This window comes from Anguilla anguilla, chromosome 4 (genome assembly GCF_013347855.1).
Source record: "Anguilla anguilla isolate fAngAng1 chromosome 4, fAngAng1.pri, whole genome shotgun sequence".
NCBI classification, from domain to species: domain Eukaryota; kingdom Metazoa; phylum Chordata; class Actinopteri; order Anguilliformes; family Anguillidae; genus Anguilla; species Anguilla anguilla.
In genome coordinates this window covers 35,488,394-35,503,473 of record NC_049204.1, presented here as the reverse complement: position 1 = coordinate 35,503,473, position 15,080 = coordinate 35,488,394, and the positions used below count along the sequence as shown (strand labels likewise).

At 45.7% G+C, this 15,080-nt stretch overlaps 1 protein-coding gene across 6 annotated transcripts in view; it reads left to right on the top strand.

The window, feature by feature from the left end:
• LOC118225850 (zinc finger protein 521-like) overlaps nt 1-12,142 on the top strand; it is a 165,838-nt gene extending 153,696 nt beyond the window's left edge. For all 6 annotated transcript variants that reach the window (XM_035414875.1, XM_035414874.1, XM_035414876.1 and 3 more), the window contains one exon: nt 10,768-12,142. In XM_035414875.1, the coding sequence (XP_035270766.1) occupies nt 10,768-10,797 (30 nt within the window). In that variant the 3' untranslated portion in view covers nt 10,798-12,142. The remainder of the gene's footprint in view (nt 1-10,767) is intronic.
• Nucleotides 12,143-15,080: the final 2,938 nt, after the last annotated feature.

Below are 15,080 nucleotides of genomic sequence, written 5' to 3'. Positions count from 1 at the left end.
GCATAACTTGGCCAAAAAAATAATAATAAATTGAGAAAGACAAAACCTTTTTTTTTTTTTTTTTTTTGGTTAATTGTGAGACGAAGTCGCTGAAAACTTTTCTGGAGTTGGAGTTCTCACTTTTCAGCGCTGACTGCATGGCCCAAGGTTAAGCTTTCCAGTGCACTGCAAAAAAAAAGAGGCAAAATCACAACCTCTTTTCTCATAGTCCTCTGCTCTGTGGCAGGAGGGAATTGGCATGCTTGTTAAACGACTCACAGACATTAGGGAATGGGACAAAATATGTCAGGATCCATCTCGCATTTTTACACAATAGTCTTCTGATGAAATTTGAAAGTGCATTTGTATGAAAGGAAGAGAGGGAGCAGGCGGAGAGGGAGAGAGAGGGAGCATGGGAGAGAGAGAGAGGAGGCAGTGCGGCAGACAGGGCATGATTGACAGCAGGTTATTTGGATGCTGGTAACTCAATCTTCCCTCGGTTGCACGGTCGTAGTAGCAGTGAAGGACATCTGATTATTTCAGCCATTAAAGGGCTGGGTATTTAAGTGCTTTCACTGAAGGACACAAAAGGGTGTGTTCAGTGAAAGCCACTTTCCAGGAAAGCAGAGGGAATGCATCTTTAAAATATATATATATATATATGAAATAGGTTTCAAAAGGACACCTTGATGTTTTCCCTGCACTGTGAAAACTTAATAAAAATGCATTTCTTTCATCTTTTGAGAACATGTGAAATCCATTTACCAGGTTCAGCTCTCTGTACTGTCCTCATATGTAACCGCAAAATGTATAATATGTGTAAACACACATGTACAACTTGTGATCGTTCTCAAGTGCACATCAGAGATAGGGAGACGGAATTTGCCCAGAGAGCTCTGGAATGTTCTGTGCTGCGCGCGGCGCACGTACGTCACACCGGCCTGCTTTAAGTTGTCGTCGGAAACGCCAGACCTGTCCTTCCCAGCGGACTGGGAATCAGAAGTACCCGCGTCCCACTTCATTGTTTTCTCAGCCTCTCCCACGGCTAGTTTGGAAGTGTTACATCTGGCCTAAGTGGCATTTTGTCCTAGGCATTCGCCCAAACACTACCCCCACCTCTAAAAGTAAAAGATCAGAAAAACAACAACTCATTCTTCCTTCATAGCTATATCCTGAGTGTTACCTGTTGTTCCTGCATCCCTTTAGTTTGCCCACTCCAGGAAGCCTGCAGGGAAACCACCCCCACCCCCCACCCCCCGCAACCCCCCGGAATGGTATGTCCATACGTCCCCAGGGGAAGCACTTCAAAGGAGTCGGTCAGTTTCCAAGGAGACTGAGCCCAGCTGCAGCCAAACAAAAGGACAAGGCCTTGTCTCACATGGGTCTGATAAGTGTCGACTGTGTCAAATACACACAGAATTTTTTCTCTTTTTTTTGTCTTCAGCCAAACTGGACAGCGGGTCCCTTGGCCATTTTCCAAATCAGGAAGGAATTCCACCACCGCCCCCCCCCCCGCCTCCCGCCTCCTGCTCCCCTCCCTTGCAGTAGTCCAGCAAGCAGTTGACATCGCTCAGGGTGTTCTCCTTTAACACACAAAAAAAGGAAAGAGAAATTACTTTGGGCTGAGTCAATACTGGCTTGGCTTCAAATGCCATAACCTCTCGAACCAAAAGTCTCTGTTATTCCCTCTGACTTTGTAGAGCCCAGCTCTGAGCTCTCCAGTGTTTCGTGTCTGGTGTGGAAACACAGACTGCTAATCGTCAACTGTCTTCTGCCATTGTTGCCATTTTTTTGTCGTTGTTGTTTTCATCAGAGCTGTTGTGTGACAAAGTTGACAAAGATATGTCTGGGATGGAGACGGTTAAGACCAATTTTTCCGGAGTGAGCTTCGTTTCTTGTAAAAACAAAAATTTAAAACAGCTCATTAAACAAATTTTAAAAGCCATGAGAACCTGGGTGTGGGGAATGTGTTAGTAATGCACAAAATGTGTCACAACTGGAAATAAACCAATTTAGTCACTAAGAGGAAGGAAAGGTTTAGTCTTAAAAGAAAGGAAAGGTTTAGTATTGCAGTCTTTATTTTATTACACTCTCTGCCTTCATTGGGTTTTTTCTTTGTGTGCCTGCCTCTCTTAGCTTGTTTTTGTGTTATATTGCATTTAAAATATTAATGAAAAAAGGGGACGAAAAAGCGGTCATCAGTGCTGAGATCATCTGAACAAACTGGGAATCAGCAAAAACTAGCCGGATCAAAAGCCGATTTGTCCTCTTCGCCGATATCGCACGATCATAATTAAACAGTTTGAGAGGATGTGTGCTTACGCTTTATTTGCAATCAAACAACCACCGTGCTCTTCCATGGCATTGTGCTCGTACGCCTTCATTAAAATCTTGACTGATGACTCCGAATAAATTTGGGTTTTCGAGTTCCTGTGCTCAGAATGCGAATGAGTTTTGGATCAGATAATAATGAGCATTTTGCTCTGCCAAAAAAAAAAGTAGCCCCTGATTCAGAAATGGAAGCTATGTGCCCTCACACACAACATAATTTTTTTTTAAATGAGTTATGGCTGCGACTGGGAAAATAACCAATATATTTTGTGGCTGTTCAAGGTTCTTGTTTACAGTACACTTGCTTTGTACGATTTGGGGAAGAAAACCCAACTAAAATCTGTGCATGGTGGGTTGATGGTGCAACATGTCCCACAGCTCAGAAAGCTGTGAAGCTTTAGCCTCCTGAAGTGTTGGGTTCATGGCCATGGAGTTTCTGAGTTATGAACTCTTCAGGAACAGAGATCATCTGAAACACTGGGATATTCTGATGTTCCAGTTATGAATGTTTCAACTTTAAGAGTGTAGAATCCATCATGTATGTAATGTAATCATTACTTACATTAACATAGCCTTGATTGAAATAGGTACATTTTTTGTTTATATAACAAAATTCATGAATTTACGGACTATTGTAATTTCACCCGGTGGCTAACTAACTGCCATTTACCTTTTTATATATATATTTTTTATTTTTTATTTTTTAATTCTTGCATGGTTTTCTTTAGCAAGAGACATTTTCACTAATTAACTTTTGATATTGACACATTTTATTTTGCATTTGATATTTGCATTAATAATACAGAGTTTGACATTGATATAGCTTAGATATAACGCTACCTCTGGTTTCTTACCCAATCGGTAAATCAATCAGTCCAGACTCTTACATCTAAGCTTCTGCTGTGCTTGTACACTGTGTTGTGTTGTGTTTCATAAGTGGAAAAAAGGTTGAGGTGTTCAGGCATTGCTCTGCCCTCTCTAGATATCACTATATGGCTCCTAAGAGGCGATGCTAACTCAGGGGTCCACTCCAGATGTCACCACGTTATCTCCTCGATATTAGAAAAATGCCATACTCCAGGAAGCATGGCTTTGATCAGCAGCGTTTTCCCAAAATGCCCCCGCTGCCAGGCGACGTGTATATTCACCTAATTTTAGGGGATTCTCTGAAGAACCGTTTTAAAAATTCCCTTCAAAGGTTACAGTATTGGATTTTTGGACACTCAATAAAGAACCAATAATCTTGGCACCGTAACTCATTTTTATTCCCATTAAGTGCTACACCATGCACTGTACCAGATGTAGGGCTTGTAGATGTATCCAGGAAAGAGACTGACATGCTTTTGTGCTTCTGCTTCCCCCGTGTTTTTTTTTTGTAAAGCAGTCAGTGTGTAAATGATTAGCATTTTAGAATGATGTTTTCGGTTTACAGGCGTGCAGTGTTAATTGTTAATTGTGTTTGCCCCCTAAGAGGTCTTACTCACCTGTTTAATATGTCAACAGTAAAAATGTTTCGCACGTTCATTCCGCATTCTCTCGCAATGCGCGGCGTGCTGAGAATGATGGGTGCTCACTGATGCATTGTGGGAAGGCGAGATATTTCACATATGCATTTATCTGTCCAGGAGAGCCTCCTTCGCAAATGCAGAATTTCTCCTCTCAAGACAGGTATTTGCATAGTCATAAATTATTCAAATTTAAGCTTCCGAATGCAAATGAGAGCGCTGAACGGGAAGATAAGAGCGGAGATGAAGACCGGCCGCGGTAACCGGTGAAACGGCATGATGGGATTGGTAGCCATTAAGGCTCGTAAGATTGTCTTGTTAGCTTGAGTTATACCGGGCGGCGCAGGACGCGGAGGGCGCGGGACGGAACGAGGACGCCCCCCGGCTAATTCGAGCCGAGCCGCCGCTCTGGAGGGCGAGCGCGACCGTGACGAGAGAGGCGGCCCTGAGCGCCGCTCTGTGGCGCCGTTATTTTTGCGGTCGGGCGACGAGACGGAATCGGTCGCCGTCCCCGCAGGACGACCGCGGCGTGCAGATGAGCGCGCGTCGGGAATGTGCGTTCCCCATGGCGTGGACCGACATAAATGAATCCCCCTTACTTTTCATCAGGACAGGTGCGTGTGTGCGGGTGTGTGTGTTTGCGTGTGTGTGTGTGCACGTATGTGTGTGTAGAGTGTGTGCACGTGTGTGTAGGGTGTGTGTGTGTGTGTGCATGTCTGTGCGGGTGTGTGTGTGTGTGTGTCTGTGTGGTGTGTGCACGTGTGTGTAGGGGGTGTGTGTGTGTGTGTGTATCCTTGGCCCTCGGGAGGACAGGTTTCCACCGCCCTTGCTGCTCACACGAAGCCTGGCAGGACCCGAGCGTCTGTCTGTCTGTCCGCCCGTCTCCATGGTGGCCGTCCCCTCCGCCCTTCGGAAGGCAGGATCTGCGTCCACAGGGGGGCAGCGCTCCGGCGTTGGCGAGAGGCTGCACAATGACATCCAGAGAGCTCCTCTACGGCGAAGCCCCGGGGGGCCGTGATGTCATCGGCAGGGCGCTGAGCGGGCCGGCCTGGGGAAACGGCTGCGGTCTGACCTTTGCGGAGATACGCTCCTGGAGCACCGGGGCTTCGCGTGAGGAACCAGCCTGTAAAAACACGAGGACAAAGCTGCGTCCAGCCCCCTCACGTACACCTCCCCGCGTGCGCTTTGTTACCGATATAACCGTGAACTGCTCTCCGTGTCCTTCACTCAGTGACCCTGTTATGTAAAGGGGCAACTGACCCTGAGTCCATTTTACCGTTTGACCTGCTCACCCTCACCCTCTGCAGAAAATAACACGGCCCAATCGGTGCGAGGTGCAGCTCTGGTCGTTGTGGGCTGAGCTTCGTGGTGACATTCTTAATGGAGAACGGCCCAGTTCTTTGTTGATCGGTCACCAGAACCATTTTGTTGAGGGGAGTGGGGGCCCGTTTTCTGTTGCCTGCTTACACACTGTACGGTAAAAACTGAACTCCCCTGTGTTAGCATTCACGGCTGCAGGAGTGCAAGAACGCCACAAACCGAAGGGCGTTTCCTGAAGGCTTTCCTGTGACGCAGCACTTCTGGGCGGAGCCGAAAGCTGGAGGTCGTCCGCGGCTTCGAGAGACGGCGGCGGTCTGGAAACGGCCGGCCTGGCGTTGTTTTCCCACACGAAGGCCTGGCGCTGCCTTTAAGAAAGCGCATTAACGAGCCACACCTGTTGCCATTTGCATGTCTTCTTGAGAGATGCTGCAACATGATGTAATCTGGTGAAAGTGGAGGTAACTCTCTCTGCCGCGGCGCGAAGGGAGGAGGGCTGCCCCCTCGGCAGGTACGGCGGCTATCGACGGGAACGCGCCTGACCGCCGCGAGAGCCATTCCAAAGAAAACCCGCCGCGGGGCCGCGGGGCCACGGGGGCCCCCGGCAGGAGCAAAACAAAGTACGACCGATGGGCTTTAGCCCCAGGGGTAGCGGGGAACAATGGCCCCGGCGGGGATGGCGGTTCTGCAGCACCCCCCCCCCCCCCGAACAGCCTTACCGCGGATATCCGGAGCCGCGCGGCAGAGGGAGAGAAAGAGAGGGGGAGAGAGAGAGAGAGAGAGAGAGAAAGGAGCAAAAGAAGGGGGAGACGGATGACCCGAAAAGCGAACAAAGGGAAGAATAAACAATGCGTCCGCCGCGTGCCACCTGGCAGGTACGGGGAGGGAGGCGAAGCGATTTGTCCGCCTCTGTCAGAGCGGCGTCTCCGCTGGCCGCCCGCGCGTTTGACGCCGCGGCGTCTGCGCCGGAACCGTCAGGCACGAGCGAGCGGGAATCATCCTCCCGTCAGACCTGGAGGGGTGGGGGGGGGCGGGGGCGGGGGGGTAGGGGGAGGAGGGGGCAAGTCCCCTGAAACTGCTGAAACCAGGTCAAGCTGCGGCTCTGGGAGAGAGCGCTGGGGGTTGGGGGTTGGGGGTTGGCGGGGTGGGGGTGGGAGGGTTGGCGGCGGCGGGGCCGTAAATCTCATTTGCGCGCGGGAAGAGCTAAGAGCCGCCGGCACGTCGGGCCCGCGGAGAGGAGCGTACCGCGCCGGCGCCGCCGCGGAGCCGCCCGCCGCCGAGCACGTCCGTCCCAGCCGAGGTCCAAAAATTAACCGGCGTCGGTCGCCCCCGCCCGCGCGCCTGCACGCCCGCCGCTGTCCCTCGCTGTCTCCCGCCCGGCGCTTCGCCTCACGCCGTCTCCCGCCGTCTCCCGCGGCATTATTCATCGTTTACGAGTGCCGATCCACGGCGCCGCCAGACAAAACACAGGTGTTTAGGGTATATCCCATAATTCCTTGTTTTTTCTTGTCTCTTCTCCGGGTCTCATTTGAGGCCTTTGCTGTCACCAAAAAAAAAAAAAAAAAAAAAAAAGCAGGAGCACAAATGGCTCCGCCTCTCTGGTCCAATTATGTTTTTGGCAAAGGGGAAGAGGGACCGATGTGTGCGCGGAATGTTTCATTATTGCCTTCATGGAAGCACTTTTGGGGGGGGGGGGTGGGTGTTGACTGTTGAGCAGGGTGGGGGTGAATCCACCTTTGGATTTATGAATGTGTTGCTTGTTATTCCAGTAGCCTTTCTCACATCCAAACTCACTATAGAATATGCCCAGAAGTCATGGGGTAGGAGAGAAGATAGAAACGTGAAGTAGACTGCGGATTAGCTGAAGGAGATTCTCAAAAACCAGATATCACAAACGTACGCACAAGTGCACGTGCAACGCGTAGGAAAAGCACATCATTGCCAGCCGTCTGTTTTGTTTTAAACGTATACACTTGAAATACGCTTGCTATTTTTTTGCAACGATTAAACAGTATTTGCAAATGAACACGTATGAAACGGTAAGGCAACAAAGAGCGTGTTAAACCGCTGCAGCCGAACGTTTCGCGCCGAGGCCAAGCCCCCGCCCCCCCCGCCCCCGAATCACCGTCAATAGCGCCGAACGGGGGTCTGCTCGATTGCAGCTCTGCCGAAAAAAGAAAGGGAAAAAAAAAAAAAAAACACAGAATAGAACCCGGCGCAGGACTGCTGCAAAAGTCCTTTTAATGCTGTCCTTGAAAATGCCTTCGCTGAGAAATTCCTCTAATGTTTAGGGAGAAGGTAGAATGCGGTATATGTCAGCCGGGTCCCCCCGGGTTTGATTTTGTACTCTAATAGCTGTTACGAGCCCACATTATAGCCGAGGAGTAATTTTCCTTGGGGGTGCCCTGCTCGCTTTGTGTCAATATTCTGGCATTTGAAGTCACGTACTGTATATGCTTCTGGGAGTAGCTCAGGAGCCAGGCAGACTCGTAATGGTCTGCATTCATTAATAAGGCTGCAGCTCCTGTCCCTCCATTGCCCAGAACGGGGATGGCTGGCCGGTCCTGCGGGACCCTCCCAGACACACTTAAAGAAGCTTTATTTTCCAGCGGGCAGGAGATGAAATGGAGAAGTTGCAGCGCGTCCCGGAGCCGGCGCTGGAGCTCCGGCGCGCGGGTAACCTTAGCGGGTCGGAGAGCCGCGCGGGTCAAAAGACTTATTATCCCGCCTGTCGGAAACCAATTGCCTGGCTAAAAAGAAAACCTGCCGAGGTGTTTAAACGCTGGATGGTAATGCAGGGGAACGCGGCGCGCCCGCCCGCCCGTCCGTCTGTTTCCCTGCAGCGCCGGGGGGGGCGCCTTTCTCTTTCTTTCAGCGGCGACGGGAACGAAGGCGGCCGCGTTTCGAAGGGCTTCGCCCCCCCCCCCCCCCCCCCAGGACTGGCGCTAACGCTCCGAACCATGTACCGATCGCGAACGCACACAGTCAAGAGTGCGCCTACTCTAGCACGTAGGGCTTTCTGTATAACAGGGCGTATCCTCACACACTCAGCTTTTTGGTAGTGTGCGTGTGTGTGCGTGTGTGTGTGTGTGTGTGTGGATGCACTTATTTGTCTGTGTGTGTATAACGTGGGTCCACACCATAGAATCAGACCTTGTAGAGATGCTCTCGTGGAACAGTGTAGTCACAGCTTGTTACTGAGGTGACTCTCGCCAGCAGGTGTACAGAGACAGCGCTGTCAAAAAGTCCAAGGACCCTTTTTTTTCCACGTAGTGCGGCAAGTGGGGCGTGTAGTTTGCATTAAAGGGATTAGCAGCCACTTCAAAAGATGACCTGGATTCTGCCCACCAGGGACACCAGTCACACATCCCCAGGCCCGCACCTCCCTTTAAAGAACTTCAGCCTGGCTCTGCCCCCTCCCCCTGTACAGCCAGTCACAGCAACCAGCGCGTGTGCGGGTTCACGCATGTGTGTGAGTGAGTGTTTGTGTGCGCATGCGTGCATGTGTGCGTGTGTGTGTGTGCGCGTTCACACGTGTGTGTGTGCGCGTGCGTTCTTGCGTGTGTACGTGCATGCATGTGTGTGTGCTTGCGTCTGTGTGTGCTTGTGTGCTGGTGTGCGTGTGTGTGTGTGTGTGTGTGCGTGTGCGTGTGTGAGGGAGACGGTGGTATTAGAGAGTGCCAGACATGCCTGGATGCAGGCCACGTTAAAAGCTACCGTCTTACACATAATAAGATATTATACACGGGGTGCTAATGAGAGGTTAGCCAGTGTCTTTCTGTTGTGTTCCTTTACGGATGTGTGGCTCTTTTATACCATTTTCCCTTCAGTGCCGCTGACAATAAGCCACTCCTTTTTTTATACTGTAACCCTACCGCAGCCACTGCTCCATTCCTTAACGCTTCCTGAGGATTAAATTGTCACTATCTGTTTTCGGCAGAGCCGCGTAATTGCGTCAGGCAATCACTTAACTGAGCCCAATCTTGGGCAGTGCTGGAACATATTGATTAGGCCATTGATTCGAATGCAAATTGAAGGCATTTCATGACAAATTGGATTTAAATGTATGAACGCCGAGGTAATCCAGAAGAAGACACTAAAAGTTCATCATGTACCCCGACCAATTATTTTTCAAATTAAAATGTGTATGGGCGTAATACAAATCAAGTTCTTAATTCAGAAATGTGACATCGTGCAGGCAAAACTAGTATATGCATTAATGTTTTTGACCCTTTGGACCCTATTTACTAAATATAAAAATAATTTTATTTTTGGTGTGTATGTTCTGTCTATTGTTTCTGTGTGAAAAGGGACAAGTTTGCAGACCCTTGTACAGTATTTCAGCCCATCGTCAGCTCCTGTACAGTATGTTTCTGGTGCTAGTTGTCTTCGGTTTTCTCTTAAGCATGTAACATCTACGCATGTTTAATTGTATTCAGATCGGGTGGATGACTTGGTCAGTCAAGAACTTTACATGTTTTGGTTTTGAAAAACTCCATTGTTGCTTCAGCAGTATGTTTGGGATCATTGTTTTACTGTAGGATGAAACGCCATCCAATGAGTTTGGAGGCATTTGCTTGAACTTACACATAAGATGCTACTGTACACTTCAGAATTCATTGCTCACTTTATTTTTAGTGATGTACCAAACTGTAGATTGTATTAAGCCTAAGGTTTTCCCTATGTCTCAGACTGTTTATTTTATTCATTTTTTGTTCTTATTCTCAGCCTCATAATGGCTTCCGTGACTTTCATTGGCACAGCTCTGGTCCTCATGTTGACAAATGCCAATAACAGAATCCAGAGGCAATTAAAAGCCTAGAATCAAGACTAGATACTGAGAGCTCTCTTATACCTGCAATAAAAAAGCAATTGGACACACCTGACTAACCAGAAACACCTGTCAAGCAATTTGTCACAAACATTACAGTGTCCTGAACTTGGTATAAAAAGCACTGTAATTTCTAAATTATGAACCAGAAATGTATAACAAATTCCCTTTAATAAAAGCACTTTAACCACTTGTGAATTGTTTGATTGCGAATGTAAGAGCCAAATCAAGAAAAAAAAAAATGTATTTGTCCCAAACATTATGGAGCTCACCGTGCATGTGTTACATGCGTATTTCAGGTAGCATGCAGAGCTCAAAAATACTTCTGGGTTAAATGAGAGACGAGAAATATATACAGTAGTTTGGTAAAATGTTGGATAGACCTGGTTACCTATAATTATCCAGTTCAATATATATATGGCTAGGATGGCTGCATAAGGAGACTGCTGCATTTCGGCTGCATTTGGTTGGAGCTCTTGTGTCCATGACAGCTCAACATTCTGTTGTCGCACAAACAATGACACCTGTGGTGGGATTTTTAAATGGCATATTCCAGAGCAATGCCTGAGATGGCTTAAGGAAGTAGAAACTGCTAAATGGTTGCTGTGGGTTGGCTTTGTTGTGGAACAGTGCCATTCCATTCTTTCTACTGAATTCCAGAAGGTGGTAGACTATGCAGTGGCACATGCAGGTGACACGTGACTTTGAATTCCCAAAGTGACATTACATTGGCGTTTACATTTGTTTTACTTTATTTGCATTGAAATTAACGTTGTGGATTCCTTGTCTTTTTCTCCCCTCCAGAACCACACCATGAGCCAGCACAGCAGCTAATCCTCTTCAGGAGCCAATCTCTTCAGGAGGACTTCTGAGAAGGCATCAGACTGGGGGGAATGAACAAGATGACCCATTACCATGGGTGTCTTCCTTATTCTTTGCACGGAACTTTCATTGCAATTGTACACAAGAAACAAAAACCATGTATGGTGAAAAAAAAAAAAATTAAATAAACTATTATCTTTAAAAGAAAGCAAAGCAGGGGCAAGAAAAACGAACCTTCGGACAGTGTCTATTTCCGTTTTTGTATGCATCAGGCTGACTTGTAAATAGAAGTACTCCACGTGTTGTTGAACTCCGGCTACCGAGCAGCTGTGCCCTGGGATCAGAGGTAACGCCGCCCTCCGAGAAACAGCCCCGCCAATCAGGAAAGGAACGGGATTCTCCCATCTGGGAATGGACTGGCACAGGAGGGGGGGCGGGAGGGTGCCGATTCTCACAAAGGAAGGCTGTGGGTGTCCCGTCCGAGAGAGCGTTCCTGTCGGACATCGCGTTGATCAGAGATCGGCTTGTTTCGGGGCAGCATGCTTTGATGTATGGCTCAGTTGTAGATCCTCTGATAGTCCCATAAGAAAAAAAAAAGAGAAAAGGGAAGGGAAAAAAGATGACCTCATGCATAAATCTCATTATTGCAGAGGGGAGACCAGACAAGAAAAGTGGATTATTTAATGCGGTCTGTCTATGTGCAGAGTTCAAACAAAAAAGCATTCCCATATATGCAATAGTGATGACACAGATTGGAAACACATCTTTTTCTTGTGGAAACGGTCTGACTCGTAAGCCTACCTTAATAATCCTGGCACAGAGAAATCTCAAGTCAATTAAGCCAACCTGTATGTTACTGTTATTAATGTTTACTCTCTAGCCTGAACCTGGAGATTACTGGAATTGTTTTTTTGCAATAGGAAATAAATCCAATTTACCTTCAGGTACTAGAGTGTGCTTTTATTTCCTCCTCTTCAATTTTGATGATGTAATTACAAAACCCTGTCCTTCTTTGCACTCTTGGATTTAGTTCCAGTCCTCTACCCTCTTGGCTTTTGTGACATTCCATTTCTCCTTTGGAAGCTGTAAGCTGTAAGCAGAGATATCACATTCCATTATTTAAGATTTTAGTATTATTTGATCTTGAGACGCACTTTTATATGGAAACATAATGTCTGACATTTTGAAATCTTTTCATTTTTCGGATAACTGGAACTATCCTCTGCGGCAGGACTTTGGAATATAAAAAAATGTTATTAAATATGTAATGTACAAATATGGACAAAGTTCTGAATTTGGCAGAACTCATTTTTTGTGTTGCACATGTGAAGCTTATTAAAAGTGTATGTGAAAAGAACCTTGAAGTCATTTTGTGTGTGCACTCCTGCAAAACAAACGTCAAAGACATTGCTGGTTTATGGGAAACAGTAAAGTCGTGTTTGTGCTTTCATTCACTGGTTTATGTTTCCTTAGGAAATTATAGTTTTGTGTTGTTCGTGCATGAAGGACAATTTCTTAAACCACTGACATGAAGTCACACTCTCATAGACACATAAGCTATGTGAGCTTCTCTGAGCTTCTCATCATAATCTTTTATTATTATTAACCTTTATTTTACCAGAAAAACCTAATTGAGATTAAAAATCTCTTTTTCAAGAGTGTCCTGGCCAAGACAGGCAGCAGCACAGATTTACAATAAAAATGTACAGAACACGAGTTAAAAAAATAAATTAAAACCAGGAAAAAGACAATCACCTAGATGTCGACATAATCTGATCCTCTATCTAGAAAAACAATAACCCTCTAGTAAATGGAATATTTACTATCAGTGCAAGATTTGGGATTAGTGGTGAGCAAGAAGGTAAAGAATTTACCCCCACATCTGCATTGTAAAATAATAAGAAATATGAAATTCTATTCTATTGTAATAAAACAATGCAAGCTAATTTTACAAAAATGTGTAATATCGCTATTACTTTGTATACTGTATGTACATTCATTGAAGTGTAATCAGATGAAGTATTGAATATTTATTGACTGCAAAACAGTCAGTTATCCTCTTGAGTGATGTGCCTCTTACAATGACAAAAAAAGTCAAAGGCAATGGCCATATTGCTAAAAAAAGAAAATCCTATGTAGCCTATTCTAACATGCCTTTACATATATTGTATACTTCTCCACAAAGCTAATTAAAACAGAAAACAAAACCTTTTTTGTATGTGCATTTGGTCTACAGTGCCTATAAGTTTTACACTTGTTAAATCTGCATTCTATTTAAACACATTTATGATGTAAAGTTAGCACATTTTGTTTGTACTTGATCCATAGTGTTTCTCTCTCCAAAACTTGCTTCAGCTTTGGCGGCCTACTTTGGTCGAGGGCTAAAGCGTTAGCGTGATGGCGGTCCCCCAGCTGAACACACAGAGCGACGAGGAACGCTGCAGTAGCCACAATGACCTTAGCTAAGAGGTCCTGCCTGAATGAAAGTTTACTCTTGGCGGCGAACGCTGATCTCACTCTAATCACAACTCTAAAAGTAATGAGCGTGCGTCCAGCCAAGGGCCTGTAGAATATGGCCAGTGGATAGGGCAGGAGAAATTTAGTCCTCTTGGCTCTGTCTTTTACTGGCCCCATCTGATATTATTTTATGATTTCTCGCATCTGCTATCTCCTATTTTCTGATTGTGTTTGCTTTCCTCTTGGGTCTAAAGGAAATAATCTATACTGGTCCTGTCTAGATTAAGCTTTTACTGGTCCTGAATTCTTGAAATATACAACCAAACTCAATTTAAACTACAGGTTGTCTACCAAGTACAGGATAAAGTTTATGCTCATAGTACACATTTGCTACTATGCCAATGTCATTTTGTCATTGGCATATTTAGGAAGAAAGATATTTGATGACTCTTGGATATGTATTGTCATGGAAGTATAATAAGATTGCATTAGTAGCCTAATGTTCCTGAAATATTTCCAAACTGAGCGCTCTTCCACGCCAGAACATTTTGTGACTCCACCTGTTTTTTGACTTCATAGCCTAATATGGGTCCCAAACCAAAGTTTGGCCCTGATTACTCCATTAATGATTATCACAATGGTCACATTGAGTGTTTCATACCAGAACTGAGCTTAGCTGCGTTTTGGGGGTGGATCCTTTGGTTGGTTGCCTTGGCTACCGATGCATTCCCACTTTGATGGGGCAGAAACAACCAAGTAGTGCAAGAGTAATCAAACCAAGCCAAGTGATTTTGATGCAGGGATAAAATTACACGAAAACTACACAAAGGCAACATGGCAAGAAAACATTTAATTTAAATTAGTTTTATTTTATTTTATCACACTCAAGGCAAGGAACCAGCCATTGGTGGGCAAAGAAATGTGACAAGCACCTGAACTCCTGAGACACACTGAGGGAACTGTTATTAATAACTCTGTGTCTCCTCTCCCTGCACACAGTCCTGCATATTCATTCACTCCAGGCCAATTAGTCACTCCCCCCTTCCCCATCACGAAAGGTGTATTTGGGGGTTTGGAGGCGGGGAGGTGGAGGAATATGCCCTCTCTAAGGCCCCCTCAAATCCTCCAAACTCACATGGCAACATCTGTCCTCTCGATTGATTTATAATTGTCATTAGATCAACCCTCTGTCCGTGTTGGAGTACCTTTCCAATAGAATAGTTATTGTCAAGCTCACAATCACAATCACTTGTGCAGGGACAGGATCTTTTAGTGATTTAGGGGATGCCTTTCTTTTATTCCTGTTTTTTTTTTTCTTTTCATCTTTTCAGCGAGTTCAAAAGGTTTTTATGTTTCACATACATACACATGCACACATAACCACATACATACAGTAACGTCTATCATTTTGTCATTTTATTTCTCTTTTATTAAAAGTAATCACAGGCAAACTACACTGAAGGAACACATTTTCAAAATCCAGATTTCTCCAAACCCCATATTTGCATTTTGGCTAATGCATGCTCCCTTATGCTAAACCAAAAACCTGATATATGTGAACACACATATTGGAATATCCTCTCCACATATGTCAAATCCATTACCTCATTCATAGATGCATTTGTTTACAATGCACTGAAGAATAACCGTATGCTTGTGTTTGCATTGTTAGTCGCTCTCCGTGAGATCATCTGATGAATTCTAGTGAATTTACCTGAATGAAATAAAATCTTTATAGCCAGTAAAAATGAATGATATATTTTGACAGTTTTTCAAGGATATATATAATTTTTTATGTTGAAATGTAAATGTTACATTGCTTTTCATGGGATAGGACA